The sequence below is a fragment of the Podarcis gaigeae genome, assembly GCF_964106915.1.
Source record: "Podarcis gaigeae genome assembly, chromosome: 8".
Classification (NCBI taxonomy): domain Eukaryota; kingdom Metazoa; phylum Chordata; class Lepidosauria; order Squamata; family Lacertidae; genus Podarcis; species Podarcis gaigeae.
This window is the reverse complement of record NC_139684.1, coordinates 34121148-34141487: the sequence shown is the minus strand read 5'-3', so window position 1 is coordinate 34141487 and position 20340 is coordinate 34121148. Positions and strand designations below refer to the sequence as shown.

The window sequence follows — 20340 nt, the reverse complement described above, 5'->3', positions numbered from 1 at the left end:
AGAGTTTTAGAAGGGCGCACAAGTTCGGCTTCCGAGTTCTGTTACCATTTTTTCCCCTTTGGCTTTATCTGAACTGTTATATGTCACGTTGTCAAAGCACAACTGGTCTCTGTGGCTACTTTGAGCAGACCCACTGAAATTAATGAACTAAGTCATGCCCCTTAACTTCAGCGGATCTACTGTGAGTAGGATGAGAGCTGGCTACTGCTACCGTTGCGCGGGGGAGCTGGGGTGGCGGATAAAAGGAAGAGCGAGGCAGGGACACGCGGCTTTTTAAACTGAGCTCCGCCCAAAGCCTCGCTTCCTATCTCTTCCTCCGCAGGGGTCGGGATGCGGGGAGAAGAGAGACGGCTGCCAAAGCGAGCGCGGAAGCTGCTCACCCGGACAAGGCGTTAGGCCGCTCTTCCATTTATTTCTATATCTGCGCTCCCCTCTCCCTCCGCTTTGTGCTCGGCCTTCCTTCCTCTCACGAGAATAAACGCAGCGCGGCGGGAGGAGGGCGAGACTTGGCGGAAAGAGGGAAGGAGGGTCTCTGCGGCGGCGGCGTCTGCGTTCGGGCCATGGGCAAGAAGCACAAGAAGCACAGGGGGGAGAAGTACCCGTATGAAGGTGCCGCCCCTCCTTCCTCTCGGGGCTGCTAAATAGGTTGAAAATGAGGGGGCGGTGGGTTGTGTGGTGCTGTTGTGGTGTGTGTATGTATATATATATATATATGGGGGGGGATTTTTAGGGGGAAGGGGCTTCCTCCTGTGGGTTGGTGTGGGATATCTATATCTATTTTATTGCATTTGTATCCCCCCTTCCCATGAGCTCAAGGTGGCGTATACATGGTTCTCTCGCCTTCCTCATTAAAGCCACACAACAACCCTGTGAGGTAGGTCAGGTAGAAGAAAGGTATGTGCTGTGGAGACTCTCATGGGCACCTGAGGGTCCCCCACACCCTGTACCTGTTCCTGCAAGTATTAATTAATCAAACAGTTAATTAATTGAATTAATTTTGCCCCAATATACACCCACTCCCACCGTTTCGATCTGTGGGTCTGGCGCCACTGCCACATAATGTCCCACTTGTAGGAAATGATTCTTTTCAAGTGTGGGTGGTGCCCTGCCCATTGGAACTCCCTGCCTGTTGACATCAAGTGGCGCACTTGTCTTTGTAAACAGCTTTGAGGATTGGCTTGTTGTTTTTGCAATCAAGGAGTGCATAATTTTTATAAAAGGAAGAAACATTCGGCCTACCTGGATATGTAGAATGTTGACCATGTATTTTGATCTGGTTTTGAGCTTATTGTACATAATATGATATTTGTGCAATATTAAAATTGAAGTGATTCTATAAATACAGTTATAAAACTTAAGAATTGCATAATAAAATACAGATTCTCATAACAGTGACAGCATAAAAAGGGAGGAGCAACCTGCAGGATATCTAAAATACAAAGACAGTGAAAAAGTGCAATACCTTCTCTCAAAGATAGCTGTTAATCCTGGGCCACCCATAGAAAATGACAGACTGTCCTAGCTCTTGTGTCAGTTGAACTGGGAACTGCACTTAAAATTAACTATGGATATATATATATATATATAGCCAGCTCCAGAAACCTTTTGAAGTTGTCTTGTTTTAAACTAGCTATAGTTAATGGTCCATTTAACTTGAAGGATCACCTTGCCCCAAATGTGCTTACTTGACTGCTTCAATCTGCAGAGCTTGCACTTCTACAAGTGCCATATAATAATTGTTCTCCATCTGTTAGGAGTTTGTCTTTCAGCACAACAGCATCTATGCTTTGAAATGTATTGCCTATTAACATTAAGCAGGGACCCTTGCTACCCTCCTTGATGCCTACTGAAAATGTTGTTGCAACAAGCCTACCCAGATGTATAATTTAGTATTTGATTTTAAATTTTGCTGATTGTATCAAAAATAATTTTAAAAATATTTACTGCAGATTGTCATTACAGACACAGTGACAAGCCGTGGTTCAGATAAAGAAAAAAAAGTTTTAATTCCCCTTGGCCACATGGGATGAAGAGAGAGACTGATTGTGACTTGTTCCTTCTCACATGCATCATGCTGGACCATAGTTTAGTGTGATATGTGAACACAGCCAATGCATGAAATGATCTCAGTTCATTCCCAAATTTGCTGGAAATGCCATTATGTCACTGTAAGAATAGGCAGAACCATGAACTAGGCTACAACCTGCTTCTTCTTTCCTATGAAATTTCCCTAATTTTAAAGACAATTTCTATCTTCACTTTCTAGGAAAAATTCTTGGCATGGAGGGAAATGTTGATCACTCCAAAATGTTTTTCTTGGCTAGGGTGGCAGTTCTGTGGTGTGGGAATATTAATATTTTATCCTTTTTTTAAATTGCTGAGATAATGACCTTGGTTGCATGTAAAACATCAGGGCTAACCATGGTTTAATACAAACAAGCAAATACCCTGTTTCACAGAGAAAGGATTGCAGCCATTTTGCTCCTTCTCTGGTCCACCTGCTGCTGTAAGGTCAGCGGTGGTTTGATTTTGTGTGTCTGAACTGTGTTCAAGATTTATTTCACCTCAGAGAAAACCACGAGCTGTGGCTGAAGTTTTTCCTGTGGCTTAATATCTGTGGTATGCCTGGGGCACACAACCACAAGCCTGGGTTCTGGCATAACACAAAGTCATATCATGACTTAGCTCACAGCAGTGCAGCAGCACAGGACCAGAGGAGCTGCAAAGGAACCTCGGCAATCTCTCAAGGAACTCGCACAATTGCTCATTCATACAAAGCCATGGTTTAGCTTGTTGCTATATGTGAACTAGACCACCACAGAGCCTAGGGCTTGCCGATCAGAAGGTTGGCGGTTCGAATGCCTGCGACGGGGTGAGCTTCCATTGCTCGGTCCCTGCTCCTGCCAACCTAGCAGTTCGAAAGCATGCCAGTGCAAGTAGATAATAGGTACTGCTCTGATGGGAAGGTAAATGACGTTTCCGTGCGCTGCTCTGGTTCACCAGAAGCGGCTTAGTCATGCTGGCCACATGACCTGGAAGCTGTCTGTGGACAAACGCCGGCTCCCTTGACCTATAGAGCGAGATGAGCACGCAACCCCAGAGTCGTCCACAACTGGACCCAATGGTTAGGAGTACCTTTACCTTTTTATATGTGAACTGGACCATTGTTTTGTGAAGTGATTTGAGCACTTGAAATACTTTGTATCAGGGATGAGGAACCTGCAGCCTTCCAAATTTTTCTAGATTAAATCTCCCATCATCTAGAGCTGATGGGCGCTTGGAGTCCGAATAACATTGGGGGCCCCAAAGGCTCTCATCCATGTTCTGTATGAATGCTGAACAAAAGCTTCAAGACTTAGCACTACAGTATCTTCTTAAATGCTATGTTATAACCTTTCTGTCTCTGACTACTTCGTTCATTGTAGCATTGCAAAAACCAAGTACAAAGCTGCTCCGTGGCATTCAGATATTAATGGAGCTAAGGTCTACATGAAGCTCAGTGGTTTCATGTAAATTGGCTGGCTATACAAAGAAAGATACATTTTTTCTAGTTACTAACTGACACCATTAAAATAACCCTTAGGTCAATATTTTGGGTTCTATATATATCTTAGCTATATATTCTTGGCTACATAATCATCAGTTTAATTGTTAAAAACTTTTGTAACCTGAAGTTCGCTAGCCTATTAGGGTATGTAGTACAAGTTTATTTGTAATACTTAAACCATGTCTATTTCCTGTGCTTTTCCTAGAATATGTAGAAAAGCCCTTAAAGCTGGTTTTAAAGGTGGGAGGAAATGAAGTCACGGAACTTTCCACTCAGAGCTCAGTACATGATTCAGCCCTATACGAAGACAAAAATGACCATGAAAAACACAAAGACAAGAAAAGGAAGAAGAGGAAAAAAGCAGAAAAGCAAGTTCCTGGAGAAGAAAAGGAAAAAAGAAAGAGAAAAGGAAAGGTAGCTTTCAGAGCAGTTGTTTTGTTTTTTAACTTGAATCTTTTCCTTGTGATAGATTGTCTTTGGCAGGCTTCTCCAACCTGGTGTCCTCCAAATGTTTGGGCTGGAGCTGATGCGAGTTGTAGTCCAAAACTTATGGTGGGCACCAGGTTGGTGAAGGTTGGTCTTCAGGATCGTCCTCAATCCTTTGGAAAGACTTGGGATGCGGCATAAAGGGCTGAGTTGGGACTGTGGAATTAAAACATTGGGTAAAGGCACCTTGCACAAGCAGAATTGCACGTGCAGCTTTCCACTTGTGCAAATGTAGCCCATACCTCAAAGATAAATCACCTCCTTTGCATGCAGAAGGCCCCCTGTTCAGTATTCAATTTTAAAAGGACCAGGTAATGGGAAAGACTGTATGCCCAAGACCCTGGAGAACCACTGCTGGTCAAGCTAGACAATACTGGGCTAGATGGGCAACAGGCTGATCTGGTATAAGGCAGCTTCCTATGGAACACATCCTTTAAATGTTAATAAGCTTGTCCTGACTTAGTGTGTCTTCCAGTAGGTGGAGACAGCACATAAAGAACATATTTGTAATGTTCGTTGTGTACCTTTAGTATACGCACAATGAATTTCCTCACTGAGTAAACAAATTGTAATCAGATTTCCAGCCACTGGTATGGATACTTCTTCTCAACAGTTTTGCTTATATTTTATGTCCACAGGATGATAAAAAGAAGCGAGATAGGGACCGGGGTGAAAGTGAAGGAGAAAGAGAACTGAAATGTCAGACTCCTCTAAGGCTAGACTTGCCACCTGAAAAACCATTGGCAAGCAGTTTGGCAAAACAAGAAGGTAAGAAAAAGCTGTTTTGTTGTTTCTTTTTACGCTGTTAGGTAAGTTGATTTGTTCTGCCTTGCTTCTCAATTTATGACATTGGCCACCTTAAGTGCTTTGGTGTTGAAGAGGAAAGCTGGAATATGAATCCTGAAAGTTTTTTTTTAAAAAATAAGATCAGTCTCAAAATAAATCTGAAATAGCAGCAACACTGTGGCTATTAGTTCTCTCCATTACTAACATGTAATTGGCCAAAATCTGCAAAACTGAAGTTTGCTTTCAAATTGTGGGAGGTTTCTTAATAGGCTGAAATGCTTCATGCACCACTGTTTCTAAAATTAAAATAAATGTATGTTTGAAACTATGAGATGTAAAACTTGAAACAGTCAGGAATGCCCCACAAACATGGTCCAAAGTTATGGCAAGTGCATCCCATGGCTGGATGGGACACTTCTGTGGCCTTATTCTCTTGATGACAGGGTGATACTGAGGCACACACCTGTCTTTGGCCATTGAGCCTCCCTGCTGAGCAGGTATGGCCAGAGTTAAAAAGACTGGCTCACTTTCCACCTCAGCTAGCTAAGCTGAAGAAGGGAGAAAGGCAGAAGTTCCAAAGGTGATTGAAGCAGCAGCTCTGAAACAACCCCCTTGCTACGGCATAGGCAGAACTAGAATCGGGGAGCGCACCACCACCTATGGAAAAGGTCAAATTTCTTTGTAGTGTGCATAGTCCTTCCTGTCAGAGCAATTGAGAGAGCTAACCAGCTTATGGAACCTCATGCACAGAAAAAGTGTTAACAGGAGAAAGCAACTCTTGATGTGTTTATTACCTTGCACAGCAGTACTTCATTTGAAAATATAGCATTTTCTATTTAGCATTTCTTATGTGTTGTGTGTGTGTGTGTGTGTGTGCGCGCGCATGCATGCATGCACTCTAGTTAATATTTTTCTTTCATCTTTTTGTCCTAGAAGTGGAACAGACGCCACTTCAAGAAGCATTGAACCAACTTGTGAGGCAACTGCAAAGGTGAGTTCTTGTCAAGACTGAGCATTTCTGATACTGCTAGTAGAAATTGCTAAAGATTAGAAAATGCTGTCTAACCAATGTGTTAATTTTTCTGAGCTGGATCTTTCTTTCTTTTTCTTTCTTTCTTTCTACATGCATTTGTGTTGCTATTGCTGTCAACAACTGTAAAATCTGCCAAGCTAATGCATGTTGAACCCAAGTTCTTTTAGTGTTGATAATGCATAGTTCCTGCATCATCTTCCTTTAATATTGGTTTTCACTTTTAATCGTTAAATCTTTATTGAAGTGGTTCTAGAAAGTTACTGATAAATGGGTTGTGTTTCAAAAATTGCTTACTCTGGAGTAGTCATGGAATATCCTCTAGCTTTTTTAGGATCTTGGTTTGTGGTCTAAGTTTTTCTTTCTTTAAGAGGGCATTAGGTTCTCCTAATAGGAGAAATCTGTCTGAAGTATACTCTTGCTTAACCCATCTGAACTTAGGGAATTGTTCATGTAACTTGACTACAGATTATATGAAGCATTGCTCCATGAGGGCAAAAACATTTTTTTAAACAGGAGTTTATCAGGGAAAGGGTGGAAGTAAGCAGTAGTTACTAGAGGAAGGTCAAATTAATTTTGACGATTCCAGGCCTATTCTTGCTTGTGGATTTAGCCAAAAGCTAGTGGCAGTCTTCTCAGTCAGTGCAGTTGTTATATGTATGATTCGTGACTGGCTTGGACAACTCATCTTTTGTAGCTCTTAGGTATCTTGCATACCCATGTGGACCAGAATGAGGATTTGATGATTTCTCTCTTAGTTTTAACTTACACTTGGTGAGGCTTGGACTATTGATGTTTGAAGGCTTTGCTCTATGTATTAACACTGCTTGGGGTTTTGGGAATGCTGCCAGTCTTAAACAGGACCCTTCAATTGAAGGTGAGAGTAAGATTTTGCAAGCATTCAACGGCCTTGTAAAATAGAATTGCTTTCCCTGCCATTGATATTATAATCCATTTTGGTGTTCTAAGGAGAGACAGAATGTGGCACCTGTGGTTTGGTTTAGAAATGTCAAACATGCTTTAAAAATAAAATCCCATCAAAAGTAAAAAAAATAAAATAAAATAAAAAGGGAGGGTGAGACTGCTTCCAGGCAGCACCTCTACAACTTTAAAGAAATGCAAGATTGTATTATTAGGGCAAAAGCTCTCTTGTTTCAGTTCAGTTCTGTGGTTTCTTTCAAGTTGGAGTCTTCTCTCCTATTTAATACTAAGCTCTGTCTGTTCTTTGTTATAGAAATGAAACATAAAGGGCTCTTCTTTTCATTTCTTAACAGAAAGGATCCAAATGCTTTCTTTTCATTTCCTGTGACTGACTTTATTGCTCCTGGCTACTCCATGATCATTAAACGCCCAATGGATTTTAGTACCATGAAAGAGAAGATCAAGAACAATGGTTACCAGTCCATAGAAGAACTAAAGGTGCTTTTAATTTATATTTTAACTGCAGAGGGGGGATTAGACGTTGACACTTGCTGGTACTAGCAATTGCATTGTGCAGGTTTTTTCAATATTTTATTCATTTTGGGGCTGCACTTTCATAGTTTATGAACACATAGAATAAAAAATTGGCGCATCTGGCTTTCAGAGTTGTTCATTTGCTTTCTTTAGAGAAAGTCTTTGTGAATGTTTTCAAGAGACATTTTTCATGTTCCAGGGTGTTGGAAATTTTGTGTGTGTGTGTGTGTGTGTGTGTGTGTGTGTGTGTCAAGGAGAAAAGACTGACCAGCAGAAGTACTTGATCTTTTAAAACAAGGATGTGAAATGAACCTGGTCATTAGTGCATCAGAGTAATAAATACTTATAGCCATAATTAAGTGACTCTTCACCATTGTACTAATAAGGTTGAGGTTTTTCTGTGTTTAAGAGAACTACTTAAATCACAGAAGCATGTAAATATGTTTGTGTTGTTGTTTTCTTGAGAAATGTAGGAAAGAAGCTTTAGCACACAGGACAGTAGTAAGAATCCCTTGCATTCTTCCAGAATGTAATACAATTGCATTACTGAAAGAAATATTGTGTATATTGACTCTCACCCCCCCCCAAAAAAAGTTTTAAAAAATGCAACTTGCCTCTTTCCTGCCTTATATAGCACTATATTTTAAAATGCCGGCCCCAACCTTTTATCCTTTTATTTGCACATTTTAAAGAAAAACACGTGTGATTCCCTTATTACTGTTGTCATCCTGACAAAAAGAGCCCTCTGATCTCTTGGGAGTACTGTCTGCATTGAGCATTGCCTTTATCAGCACATTAATATGAAAAGTGTAAAGTCAGATGTCTGTCATAAGCATCTTTGGTCTCAGATCAAATCTGTCATCTTTAACACACATCAACTGCTGGCCTAGTGTTTTGCAAACTAATACCTAAGTAAAAGGATACCAAATCCCAACCAGAGACTCAGCCTGTCACTCTTAAGAGCTTCGAGGTGGCAGAGAATGCAGGCCTGGTGCCTTTTCTGCCAGCTAGTACAATGATTTCTTAGCCTGTCCTTTTCTTCTATCTGCAGTAGTACTGTAGTTAGAGGTGGGTCAGGAGAGAGACTATTACAACAGTGGAGTAAGATAGAACCATGGAGTAGCAATGCTTCCTATCTGCATGTGTGCACACAGCAGTGCTGTCTACACCAGTGTTTCCCAACCTTGTGCCTCCAGATGTTTTTGGCCTACAACTCCCATCATCCCTAGCTAGCAAGACCAGTGGTCAGGGATGATGGGAGTTGTAGGCCAAAAACATCTGGAGGCACAAGGTTGGGAAACACTGGTCTACACATGTGTGTGCACACAAGCGTTGTTGCTAGGTTGGAACTTGGAAAGCCTACTAATAAACTGTATAGACTAACTTGCACCTGTATTATGATGCATTATTCCTTTATCCTCCATATTATGAGGATACTTTTTTTAGCCAGGCAGAACAAACAGTGCTTATGTTCTCAATTACTAGCACCTGCCATCTTGTCCACAGTACAAATTTCCATACATAAAGGGGCAGATATATTTTCTAGGAAACATTCCTGTAAGTTCCTACTTATGTGTCTTACTTCTTCTGTTGATACAGGAGAACTTCAGACTGATGTGTACTAACGCCATGGTCTATAACAAACCAGAGACCATTTATTACAAGGCTGCTAAAAAACTCTTGCATTCAGGAATGAAAATACTCAGCCAGGTAACTGAATTAAGGAAATAATTCAAGAGGTATTGGAGTTTTGTTGGCTTGTGTATGGTTTCATCATATTTCCATTTGTGTTTAATAGAGAAGAGGTCATTCTTTTCTAGCTAAAGGCTGTCATTGGGTTAATTCAGTAAGTAGTTCTTTCTTCTTTATCTCTCCAATAATAGTTATAACTTAAAATTAGATTGTTTGTAATTTATATGTATTGGAACCCTACCTACTTGCTTGATCTTTTTTCCAAGAATCACTACGGCTGCAATCTTAAACACATGTATTAGGGACTAAGTCTTTTGAACTCAGTGGGACTTCCTTCCCTACACCCCATTTTTTCTCCTCACCTCTTACCTACCCAGTAGGCAGATGGGGGAAGAACAGAGCACACTCAACAGGAATCTGAACTGATAGCTTGTGGTAGGCTTTTCTCCCGATCTCCTTCCACACAGTGCTGCTATTCTAGAAAAAGAGATGCCAGAACTCACCATGAACACCTCCTTCATTCTTTTAGAATGGCAATGGTGCCCACCTGAGAGGTGCTGGAACTGAGTTCCTGTGAGTTCTCCCTGGGAAAAAAGCACTGCTAGTACAACTGCTTTTACAATATTTTATTAGTGCAGAACGTGGACCTTCAGTTTGGGGGGAAAGACTGCAGACTCTGCAAGGGTTCTATGACAGCTTTGCAGCCCTCTTTCCCCCTCTGAAGACCCCTTGTAACTGAAAGAAAAGCACTTAATGATTAGGCAGTTTTAAAATGGGGGACTCACATACATATGAAGTTTTAAACCTGCATGGTTTGTTTCCCTAGGAAAGAATCCAGAGCTTGAAACAAAGCATTGACTTCATGGCAGACCTTCAGAAGAGCAGGAAACATAAAGATAAAACAGGTCTCCAGTCAGGTGAAGATGATGATGGCTTTGGGAAAGATGCAGACTCCATGGACATAGACCTCAGAGCCTTTAAAACACCTAGCAAAGAACTCAAGAAGTAATTACTCTGCAAAGGGCTTACATATTTCTTTCATTTCAGCAAAATTAGGAGCAGGCAGCCCCAGGCTGCATTGAAAGCAACTATCTCCAGTAGCTCTGAATAGGGATTAAACAAATACATAGAAGAAGACTGGTCTGTCAGTAGCACTTAGGCATGATGGCTACATGGAACACCTCTGTACAGAGGCATCTATAGGGATCTCCCATTTTTGGGTAGCCTTAGCCAAAGATCATAGTCACCAGTCCTATTCCACCACCACCCACATTTTTTTCTGAAGGAAAAGGTGCACAGAATCTTCTGGCATTGGCACTCACCCACTTGCCTTTCCAGCTTCAGAGCAGGGAAAAGGCCAGTTGGTAGGAGCTGCTAAATTGACCATGTTTGGGTGCCTTTACCACACAACTGCCAATCAATCCTCAGCCAATCCTGGAGCTGGAGAGGCAGCAAGTGTTTGCTAGAACTGCCAGTGGACAACATTTATAGTAGAAACTACAATAGTAAACACAATAGCGAGATGCAATTTAATACAGTGGTGCCCCGCAAGACGAATGCCTCGCAAAACGAAAAACGCGCAAGACGAAAGGATTTTTTGGTTTTTGCGTCGCTTCGCAAGACGAATTTTTGGTACTTATTTGCACTCCGGTAAAACTTCAGGTTCAAATTATGTTATCCTGTTGTATAAGACAAATTTTAGAAACATTTTGTTGTATCCAGCTAAGTTTTACTCAAAACAAAGCCATTGAAATTAATGGGCCTATATTAGTCATGTCCTGTAAGTTCAGTGGGACTATTTAGAAAACAAACAACACTGGATACAGTCCCTTCTGCTTGAAATCATACTTTCAGACTCAAGGATGATGGCATGCACAATGAAGGAAGCAAGTTACTGGCAAATGAACTCCACCTTTACTGCCAAATGTGCCACTTTATTTTAAACTGATGAAGAACTTCTTGGAATTTACTGCACACATTCTAAAACAAAGTTTTAGACTTGGTGGTATTAAACCCCCTTTTTTTGCTATCTTATATACTATGAAGGGATACGGTAATGTATATAGTTTTGGGGTTTTTTGTCTCTTTTTAATGTATGTTTGTTTTCTAGGAAAGAGAAAGAGCTACTTGAAGAAAAAATAAGGAATAGTAATTTAGAGAGGGAACAGGAACTGATTGAACATATCATCAGAGAATCAGGAGGAAAGTTAACAAAAAGACCTGCTAATGCTCAGGTAAACGGAGAAAAGGATATGGATGATGCTCATTATCTAGAACACCATAACATAAGTTAAATACGTTTCAGTCCCTTTCATTTGATGTTTCAATGATTGATGTGATTACAAATCTAAAGTCTCATAATATTCATTCATTGAAGCAATAAACAAAACAGCCTGCTAAATTATGTATGACTCTGTCATCCTAGCTTTGTAGGCTGTGCACAAAAGACACATTTTAATGGCTTGATCTTTATTTCAGTGTGAGTTTGAAAGAAGAAAACCTGATGGCACAACCACCCTGGGACTTCTTAATCCAGCAGAAAATAACACAGGGGGTAATGCTTGCACTGAGTAATTTTAACAACCTTTCCCCTTGGTGGTGTGTATTACTGATGGATTTCTACACTTAGTAGAGGTGCAGAGGAAGTCTCTTGAGGCTGTCCCACATTCCTCCCATGCTAGCTTTCCTTAGAATTGCCACTGAGCATCTGGCTGCTTCTGGTCCCTGCTTAAATGGTCCCTGTTTGAACAGTTAGCCCAGAGACAGTCAGAATGGGATGTCCTTCATGAGAATGCTGTTTGATTTAGGGAATAATGACCCAACATCTTGGAATATTCCATGGCATTTTTAAACGAATGCCTTCCAGAAGCATGATTCCTTATCTAGCAAAGATGGGGGACCTGTGCCTGCCCAGATGTTGCTTGAGTTCCCATCCAGTATGCCCAGAGCTCAGGGATGAATGGAGTTGTAGTCTTGAGCCATCTGGAGGGTCTCAGGTTTCCCATCCTTGCAATATAGCTTAATAATTTCTATGTATAAGGTCCCAAATTCAGTTCCCTGCCTTCACCTGCTCAATTAAGTAAATAAAAATAGATTAGCATGGACATTTCTGTTTTAGGGTCGTTATGACAACTACCTTTTTCTTAGTGCATTTTTATGACATATAGTTGAATCCAGGACAAAGGTGTTTTTAAGGGACTATTTTTCAGTGTTTATGCTCAAAGGCTTTAGAAAAACCTAGTAAATACTCAGAAGGGAGATGTTCTGTGCATGTGGCTAACTTAAGTCCTATAACTTTCTTTTTGTTCATCTCTTGAGTGGTAGAAATCGGACATGGCTCTGCAAAGTTGGGTGTCACAGCTGGAAGACTGCAGTCAGGTGTAAATACGTTACAAGGGTTCAAAGAAGACAAAAGAAACAAAGTTACTCCTGGTAAGTGTTAATTCTAATTTATGCTTAGTGGTGCCCTTGAATGCAACAAGGCTGGCAGAAATTACACAGGTCAGCTATGAACCACTGACTGAGTGCCCTGTAGCCCTTGCCACATTTAACTATGTCTAGGCATACTTATTTGTTACTAAAATATTTGATGTACTAAAAACCCCATATAAAAAGGAGATTTTGCATAAGTAGAGGAGAATCTATTGCATGACTTGGGCTATAAAAAACAAAAGAGATTAGAGCTAAATATTTTGCTCATTTACTACTTGGCAAGAGTTGTCGGTCCAGTCAGCAGAAAACCGAATTGTTGCTAGCTTGCCGAAACAGAAGTTTTGTTGAACGATCACATCATATGCTTTGGCAGCTGCTAGAAAAGCTCAAAAGCTTTTAACAGTATATGCACTAGACTGTTTGTTCCCTGAAAATATATGGGATTTGTATCCATCATCAGAACAATTAAAAGCTTTTCACATTATTAGTTTAGTCCTTAAAACTCAGCTAATCTGATCAGCTAACATAGATCAAAGCTGAATCTGGGTGATACCCAGTTGCGGTATCCCACTTGTCTAAATGCAGCTCTCTCCTCCCCTTTGCAACTCCCTGCAAATCAGGGATTTGCAGGATGTTGGGGGACCCTCTGGAGCAAGATGGGGAGCTTCATGGGGGGGAGAGGAAGGGGAAGTCCCCTCACATCTCCTGATGCAATGTTGGATCTCACTCTGTATCCACAGTCTTTTCTCTTTGCTGATGTATTCATTCTTGAGACAAAACACAAACTGAATCACAGAAATTCGCATCACTTGATTCATTCCAGAGTTGAAACACATGACTTGAGGCTTTTAAGATATCTACACTGTGTGGCATGATAATATTTTCACACTCTTATTTCAGTATTGGGGCACTGCATATAGCCACATATGTACCCGTTAAACCAATTTGGATTTGCAAAAGCAGGTTTCTTTGGGCATGCATGCTGGTTGAATCTGGGTTCACAAGCAATTAATAGAAATGCCAATTTTAATAAACCAGTGGTTATGGAATGTAGCTCTGGTGTGGTATGAATTCAGCAACCTAGTTGTGCAAGGTAAAAGTGGATAGGTTCAGACACAAGACTTGTACAACCTAGTTGGAGGGGATTGGTCAGAATTATGGCAATACTAGGCATATTCTTTACCCATGTCAGGATACTGTTGGACTACAGATCCCATCATCTCTGAACATGTTGACTGGGGCTGGTAGGAGTTGTAGTATCTGGAGGACACCTCATTGGCTACCCCTGAATTATGCATTCTGTGCTCTTAGTTTGTTGTGTTTGTTAGGGCTTTGCTTCTCCCTAACAAGCCAGGTTTAATAAGCAAACAGCAAACTCTAGCTTAAGGCTGGCTAGCGAGCCTGGGTTGCTAGGGAGAATCAAAGCATAGTCTCGGATTCAGATGCCGTGTGAAACTATCCCCTTCCTGGTTTGATTAGCAACTTGTGTAAAGGTGGGAATGAAGCAGCAATTCTGCCAGCCTCCAGCTCTTGCACAGTATAGTTTATTAAGTCAAAATCATTGTGAACATGGCCTTTGAGTGACTAAAACCACCTCTGAAAAAGCATTTCATTCATTCCGAAAGAAATATTTAATGACAGTTGCTTCAGTGTAGCATTTACAATTTTCTGTTGGAAGAAATGGTGACTGGCAGTGGGGAGAGGAGGCACCCCCAGCCCAAGTATTAACATCTCTGGTTGCCTGGCACTAGGACAGGTGTAATTGAAGCAACATTAATTTCTTGGCACTCATGGAACTGGGTTCTCGGAGCCCAAAGAGGCTTTCTTTACTCTGGCCAGACCAGGTGCAATAGATTTAAAGTGCTGTTAACTTTAAATTGAGAAGCTGTACCTCTTCTTCCAAGAAACAGTAAACACCTGTGAAGAGCAAATCTGTTGTTAAAAGGGACATTCAGCCTAACACATGTGAGAATATTAATTCCGGCTCTTATTTTTCATTAGTGATGTACTTGAACTACGGGCCCTTTAGCTCTTATGCTCCAGCTTATGACTCCACATTTGCAAATATCAGCAAGGATGATTCTGATTTAATCTATTCCACCTATGGGGAAGATTCTAATCAAGGGAATTTTAAGTAAGTAGGCTTATTTTTGTCTTTATCCTGATGACTTTGAATTAAAAACCTCTTTTAGAAATGTTCACATATTGGCAGGAGGGGGGGGAGAGTGCTTCTTTTCCTTCTCCTGGCATTGGCACTAGCAACAGAATGGAACTTGACTGCAGCTTTTGTATTCTTTATTTTTGACTAGTTGATGTGCGGGTTTTCCTGGAATAACACTAACTCAACAGGGAAGCTAATGAGTTCTTAGTATTTCGATTTTTACATCCCATCCATTACAACCTTTGTCCTAATACAAATAAAAATCTAAATTGTGGTATGATTCTGAGAGATGCTTTTTCTACGCACATAAGTTTCCCTTGGGGGTCTCAGTTGGATGGATCTCTTCTTGTGTCTCAGCTTTCCTGACTGGTTCATAGATTCATAGAGTTGGAAGGGACCCTGAGGATCATCTAGTCCAACCCCCTGCAATGCGGGAATATGCAGCTGTCCCATACAGGGATCAAACCTGCAAGCATGGCATCATCACTGTCATTCTCTAACCGAGTTCTCCAGGTTTTTTGTGAGAGATGGAGGAATGAGCACTGGAGTGGTATTTGGCATGTTAGGTGTAACCACATCATAGGAACCAACTCCTAAGGGCCAAAGGGGCTTTGCTCCCCCCTCAATGAAATATTTGAGGCGGCTGGGTTCCCCCAAAGTTGATGGGCATTGCCATTCAACTGGTGTGTCTGCACAACATCATGTGATCAATTATGTGGGGCTGCGCTTACCTGGCTCTCCCTCAATATTTTATTCAGGTTGGCACCCCTGAACCCCATATTTGTAGAAAGCTTGCTTAGTGTTACTTTATCCTGGTTGCACCTTGGCTTTTCCAAGACAAATTCAAGTTGGCATACATTAGGGTATAATGTGCTCCTCTCCCCCACCACCGCACATACAATTCCATTTGCTATGCAAGTTACACAGACTGATTAGAATACCACCTTTTGCACTGAACATACATAGCTCCAGTTTTTACTGTTTCTAGGAAATGTCAGTGATAACTAGCACTGCAAATTTACACGAGTTAAGAGCCTGTGGATAATAATGCATGTCTGCATCCCAGTACAGATGTGAATTTAAAAACATATCAAAGAAAGGGAAAATCTATAAACTTAAGAGAAATCACCAGTTAACATCCCTAGTGGTTCTGATATTATAAAACTTTTTTTAAAAGAGACAACAAAACAAAACCTCAAAGGTAAGTAGTGATTTTATTTTTATTTGTAAGATTGTTTCTTGTAAACTAATTGGCAATGCAATTTTGTTGCTTTTATCTTCAGCATCAATGAGTTCCTGGCTAAATCTCAAGACTACCCATATGTAATGGCAGACAGTTTGTTGGATGTTTTGACCCAAGGAAGGCATTCTCTCTCACTCAGAGAACTTGAAAAGGTGAGACTGCTTGTGTGTATCAGGGAGAAGCAATATGTAGTGTCCTCCACACTACAACTCTCATTATCCTTAACTGTTCACCCTACAAGCTGAGGCTGATGGGAGTTGCCCTCCCAATGTTGTTGAACTACACTTTGGCTACTCCCAAAGTGTAAATGGTGGAGTGGAAATCATGGCATTAAGGAGTCATGGGATGGGGACAATTCGCATGGGGACAATTACCCTGGACTGCAAAAAGAATCTACATGACAGATATTACTTATGAGACCAGGTACTAGTTCTCCTTGAGAAAGCATGTTAGAGGAAAGGCATACCTTTAGAAATATTTCAAACTATGTTTTTATATAAGAGCATTTAATTCACCTGGATCCCACTGTGAAGTTTTCATTGAGAAATTTATTCCCTGTAATGGGGTTAATTAGCAGAAAACTAGCTTGATAAGATGTGTGTGTGTTATAAGCTAAGCCTGCAATCACGTGCACAGGCTGCTTAAAACCCATCAGCTTTGGGTCAGATTCTTACGTCCCTTCAGTGTCATGGGACCCACAGCAGTGTTACTCCTTCCTGTATCACTGTGGTAATATGAAAAGCCTGGGATTACATAGGAGAAGTCCTCACTGTCCACCTCAAGCAAATATAACCAACATCTGGAAGGCACCCACCATGGAGTGTTTTAAATCAGAGGTAACCAGTTGAAGGGGTTGAGCAGCTTGAAAACTTTATCCTTCTTTTCCAGTCGCAGCCAGCAGAAGAAGCTGAATGTCTGTGTGAAAAGTCTGCTACAAGCAAGGATGTGGAGGTGATACTCTTCTGAATTTGATTGAGCCTCTAGGCAGTGAAAGGTTCTCATACAAGCCAGTTAGAATAATTTGTTTCAAGTGCCAAATTTTATGTACTTCTACAGCTGACTTGCTCTTTACTGTTCAGCATTGGAGATAAACTTCCAACTCTGTGTTGCGACCTTTCATTCATAGCATTAAAATCAAGTTATGTAAAATTCACCTTATTGTTGTGCCATGGTCAGATTTTAATTGCAGTCATCTGTATTCTCCAGCCACAGCTTGTACTATATAAAGAAACCTGTTTCAACTCCTTCGTACTTTGAAAGCTAAGCCCTCACAACTTCATGCTGTTGTGCAAGATAGGTTGCTGCTGCCTGTTCAACATAACTGTTGTAAACAGGAGACATTTGATGAACTAGGTGTTCAGGTATAAATATATTACTAAGGTATCCTCATCTGACTCATTGGCAAATGGATGAGATTCTGCAGAATGGTTTAATTGCCTCTCTTTTGTTGTAAATGTTGAAGATGGAACATAGTCCCAGATATTATAGTTGACCAGCTGATATTGAAGTAGTTCTAAGTCTGCGCTTGAGGGAATAGAGAACCAATTATAGTGGTTTAAACCATCCCACTTTGTATATAGCAGGGATGGGGAATATGTGGCCCTCCAGCTGTTGGGCCACAACAGCCCCAGCCAGCATGCCCAATAGACATCTGGAGGGCCACACATTCCTGGTGCCTATTTTTGAGCTGAAGAAAAGATTGAGAGTCACAAATATTTTGTATAAATTTGGGTTTTGCTTGATTTTTAAGAACCTGCATTTGTTTGCCATCTACAGATTCTGGAAACAGCTCTACCCAGTAGGTTTGACTCCTTTCTTAGTAAGGAGAGGCTGACAGCACTGAGAGCAGTAACCAATTTTGGAATGCCTGTGGAGGAGTTTGACTCAGAAGGTGAGTGGCATGAGCTGTGCAGTTGTTGCTTGGCAAGGCCTCTTGGCACATGCCAGCCCAGCTGATGTCTGCCCAAAACTTCACTTTCAATTGAACAGAAGCAGAGGTCTTCCAGAAAAAACTTGACGAAACCACAAAATTGCTTCGGGAGCTTCAAGACGCTCAGAATGAACGACTAAGTACGAAGCCACCTCCGAACATGATCTGCCTTTTGGGCCCATCTTACAAAGAGATGCACTTGGGTGAGTGTGGTGCTCCTGGCACGTGAAACCTTTAAATTTTAGGCATGTCCTGGTTCTTTAGTCTAAGCTTTGCCCTGCTAGTAACTTCTTTAAAATGGATGCTGGTTGTCTTGGTAACCACATTTATCAAATGGAGCAGCATTGCCACAACAATATAGGGACATCACCTTCCTGGATGTCGTAGAAGAGTGGAAGATGTGTGGTTGCTGGCGGGGATTGAAATGCTAGTTACTGCAAGCTGAAGGGGATTCCTTTATGCCTGGCTGGCTGCTGCAGGCAGAGGGGCCAAGCCTGGAAAGCTAGATGAATGTAATCTTCCCCTTCCCCCACTATCTGAAGTCATGATGGACAGGGCAGGGCCAGCAAAGACTCTGCAGCTAGTGTACAGAGCAGGTTAGATACGGCAGCCACAACATAAGTAGAATACATCTTGCATTGCGTTCTTAGAAATGCAGCAATGGGAAACAAGGTAGTGCATTTCACTTCCTTATTGTTATACTGTCTGGAGGGCTGCATGGGTTACTGTGCCTGAGGTAATTGTGCCTGCTTTGCTCCTCTGTGGTAGAGCACTGGCCCCCTAACCACAATTCCTGGGGGGTTAGTGATATGTCAAAACCAGGGATTGTGGTTTGTATGGAGTGAAGCAAATTAGGACCTTCTCAGTAGAACGCTCTCCCATCTGATGCCAACCCTGTTCAGGGAAACTTTTAATGGTTGATGTTTTATTGTGTTTTTAATATTTTGTTGGGAGCCACCCAGAGTGGCTGGGGCAACCCAGTCATATGGGTGGCATATAAAAAATTATGATGATGACCTTTGACTAGGATATAGTACTAAGCCAGTGACCATGGTTTGTTCCCATGCACCAGTAGAGAAAATGGCCCAGATAGGTGAGTGATTCATTGTAAATCATTAACTCTGCCCCGCTTTACATGTCATGGAAAACCAATGTGTGCAAACTAGTTTTATATGACAAAACCCTGCATTTTTAGGCTGTTGGGGGGCAATTAACAGACTTTTAGATAAACCTTATAAAGTCATATCAATGTTTTACTGTTAACTTTTCCAGCGGAGAGAGTGACAAGTAATCTAAAAGAGCTTGCACAACAAGTGGCTCCGGGAGATATTGTGAGCACATATGGCATTCGTAAAGCGATGGGGATTTCAGTTCCTTTACCAGATGCCATGGACAGCTTTGTTGACTTAACAGATGGTGAGTAACCAGAGTGCATTTCAGCAGGTCCCCATAGATCGGTTGTCCTGGATGTGGTTCATGAGTTGCTCACCACATGGAGTAACTACAGTAACCATATTCTGTAAACTAGCACTTAAGAGGTACTTAACCCACAGAAGAAATAAACAGTGAGAAAGTCTGACTTCTGTGTTGACCCTATCACGTTGGACTAGTTAGTGCTGGAAGATGTGCCTAAATCTGATTTTTGGCCTGACATTTCCCCTTCCCTGCAGTGAGAGCTGCTTGTTAATTCTGAAGCAGATTGACACAGCTGTCTGTCTAAATAAAGAGAAGCTAATATATCTCCACCTGTATCCTTAGCCAAAACAAGCCAAGTAATAGGCTGTTAATGCTTTTTTCCCTCCAGAAGCAGAGGAACCTCCAAAAGCTCCTGTTCTCATTGGAAATGAATGTGAACCAGTTGGTGGTACATGATGCTTCATATTTAAATGGTTTTAAGTCTTTCCTTTTTAAAAGATTTGTCCCAGTGCATGCATGGGCACTTTGTATACTTGTGTTATATTTGAATTCTTAATAAAAACTTTAAAACCAAACCAGTTCTATTTTCCTGACAGATCTAAGAGATGCTTCTTGAATGCAGTGCAGAATTGAAGCAAGTTGCAGAGTTTTACATTCACACAAATCTTTTTACGTTAGATGCTGCCTCTATTCTGCAGGCATTACTTGAGTCATACAGGACTGAGGTGACAATGGGCTAGAAAGCCTTAAATTTGACATTTAAAATGGTGCATTTATTATTACAGGAAGTCACATGACGAAGCAAAAGGAAAGCTCATCATGGCCACTGGAAATGGCTGCTGTAGGCAACAATGTTCAGTTTAAATTGAGTCGCCCTAGACAGGTTTTCACATCAGATATAACGGTGCCTTATTGAGTATACTCACATTCAGCAGAATGCATCTAGAGATGTACACAGGGCAGCAGCCTTAGACTTGAACAGCTGTCTGCTTTTCCCTTGAACATACTCCAAAAGCAAACTGGCAACATAAGAAAAGAAACTAGCAAAGAGGCCTGCTTTGGGGTTTGTTTTTTCCCCCTCAGGCAGCACAATGTCTTTCCTTTGACGATAGTCAAATGGAGGGCAAGAGGTGCTTCATGTAACATTGCTCTTTCATTATAA

At 41.3% G+C, this 20340-nt stretch overlaps 1 protein-coding gene across 4 annotated transcripts; it reads left to right on the top strand.

Moving 5' to 3' along the window:
- The first annotated feature begins 327 nt into the window (after positions 1-327).
- Positions 328-19753, top strand: BRD7 (bromodomain containing 7). 4 transcript variants are annotated; one of them, XM_083750509.1, is made up of 17 exons: positions 328-609; positions 3753-3961; positions 4672-4801; positions 5753-5810; positions 7124-7268; positions 8904-9014; positions 9823-10001; positions 11107-11230; positions 11475-11550; positions 12315-12428; positions 14430-14562; positions 15873-15984; positions 16721-16783; positions 17609-17723; positions 17822-17965; positions 19035-19178; positions 19567-19753. In XM_083750509.1, exons 1-17 carry the CDS (start codon positions 561-563, stop codon positions 19632-19634), a joined length of 1974 nt encoding a protein of 657 aa, XP_083606635.1. In that variant the 5' UTR covers positions 328-560; the 3' UTR covers positions 19635-19753. The 4 variants fall into 4 exon arrangements, with proteins under 4 accessions (XP_083606635.1, XP_083606634.1, XP_083606633.1 ...); XM_083750508.1 differs by having other exon boundaries at positions 444-609; positions 12321-12428; positions 19570-19753; XM_083750507.1 differs by having other exon boundaries at positions 444-609; positions 12321-12428.
- Positions 19754-20340: the final 587 nt, after the last annotated feature.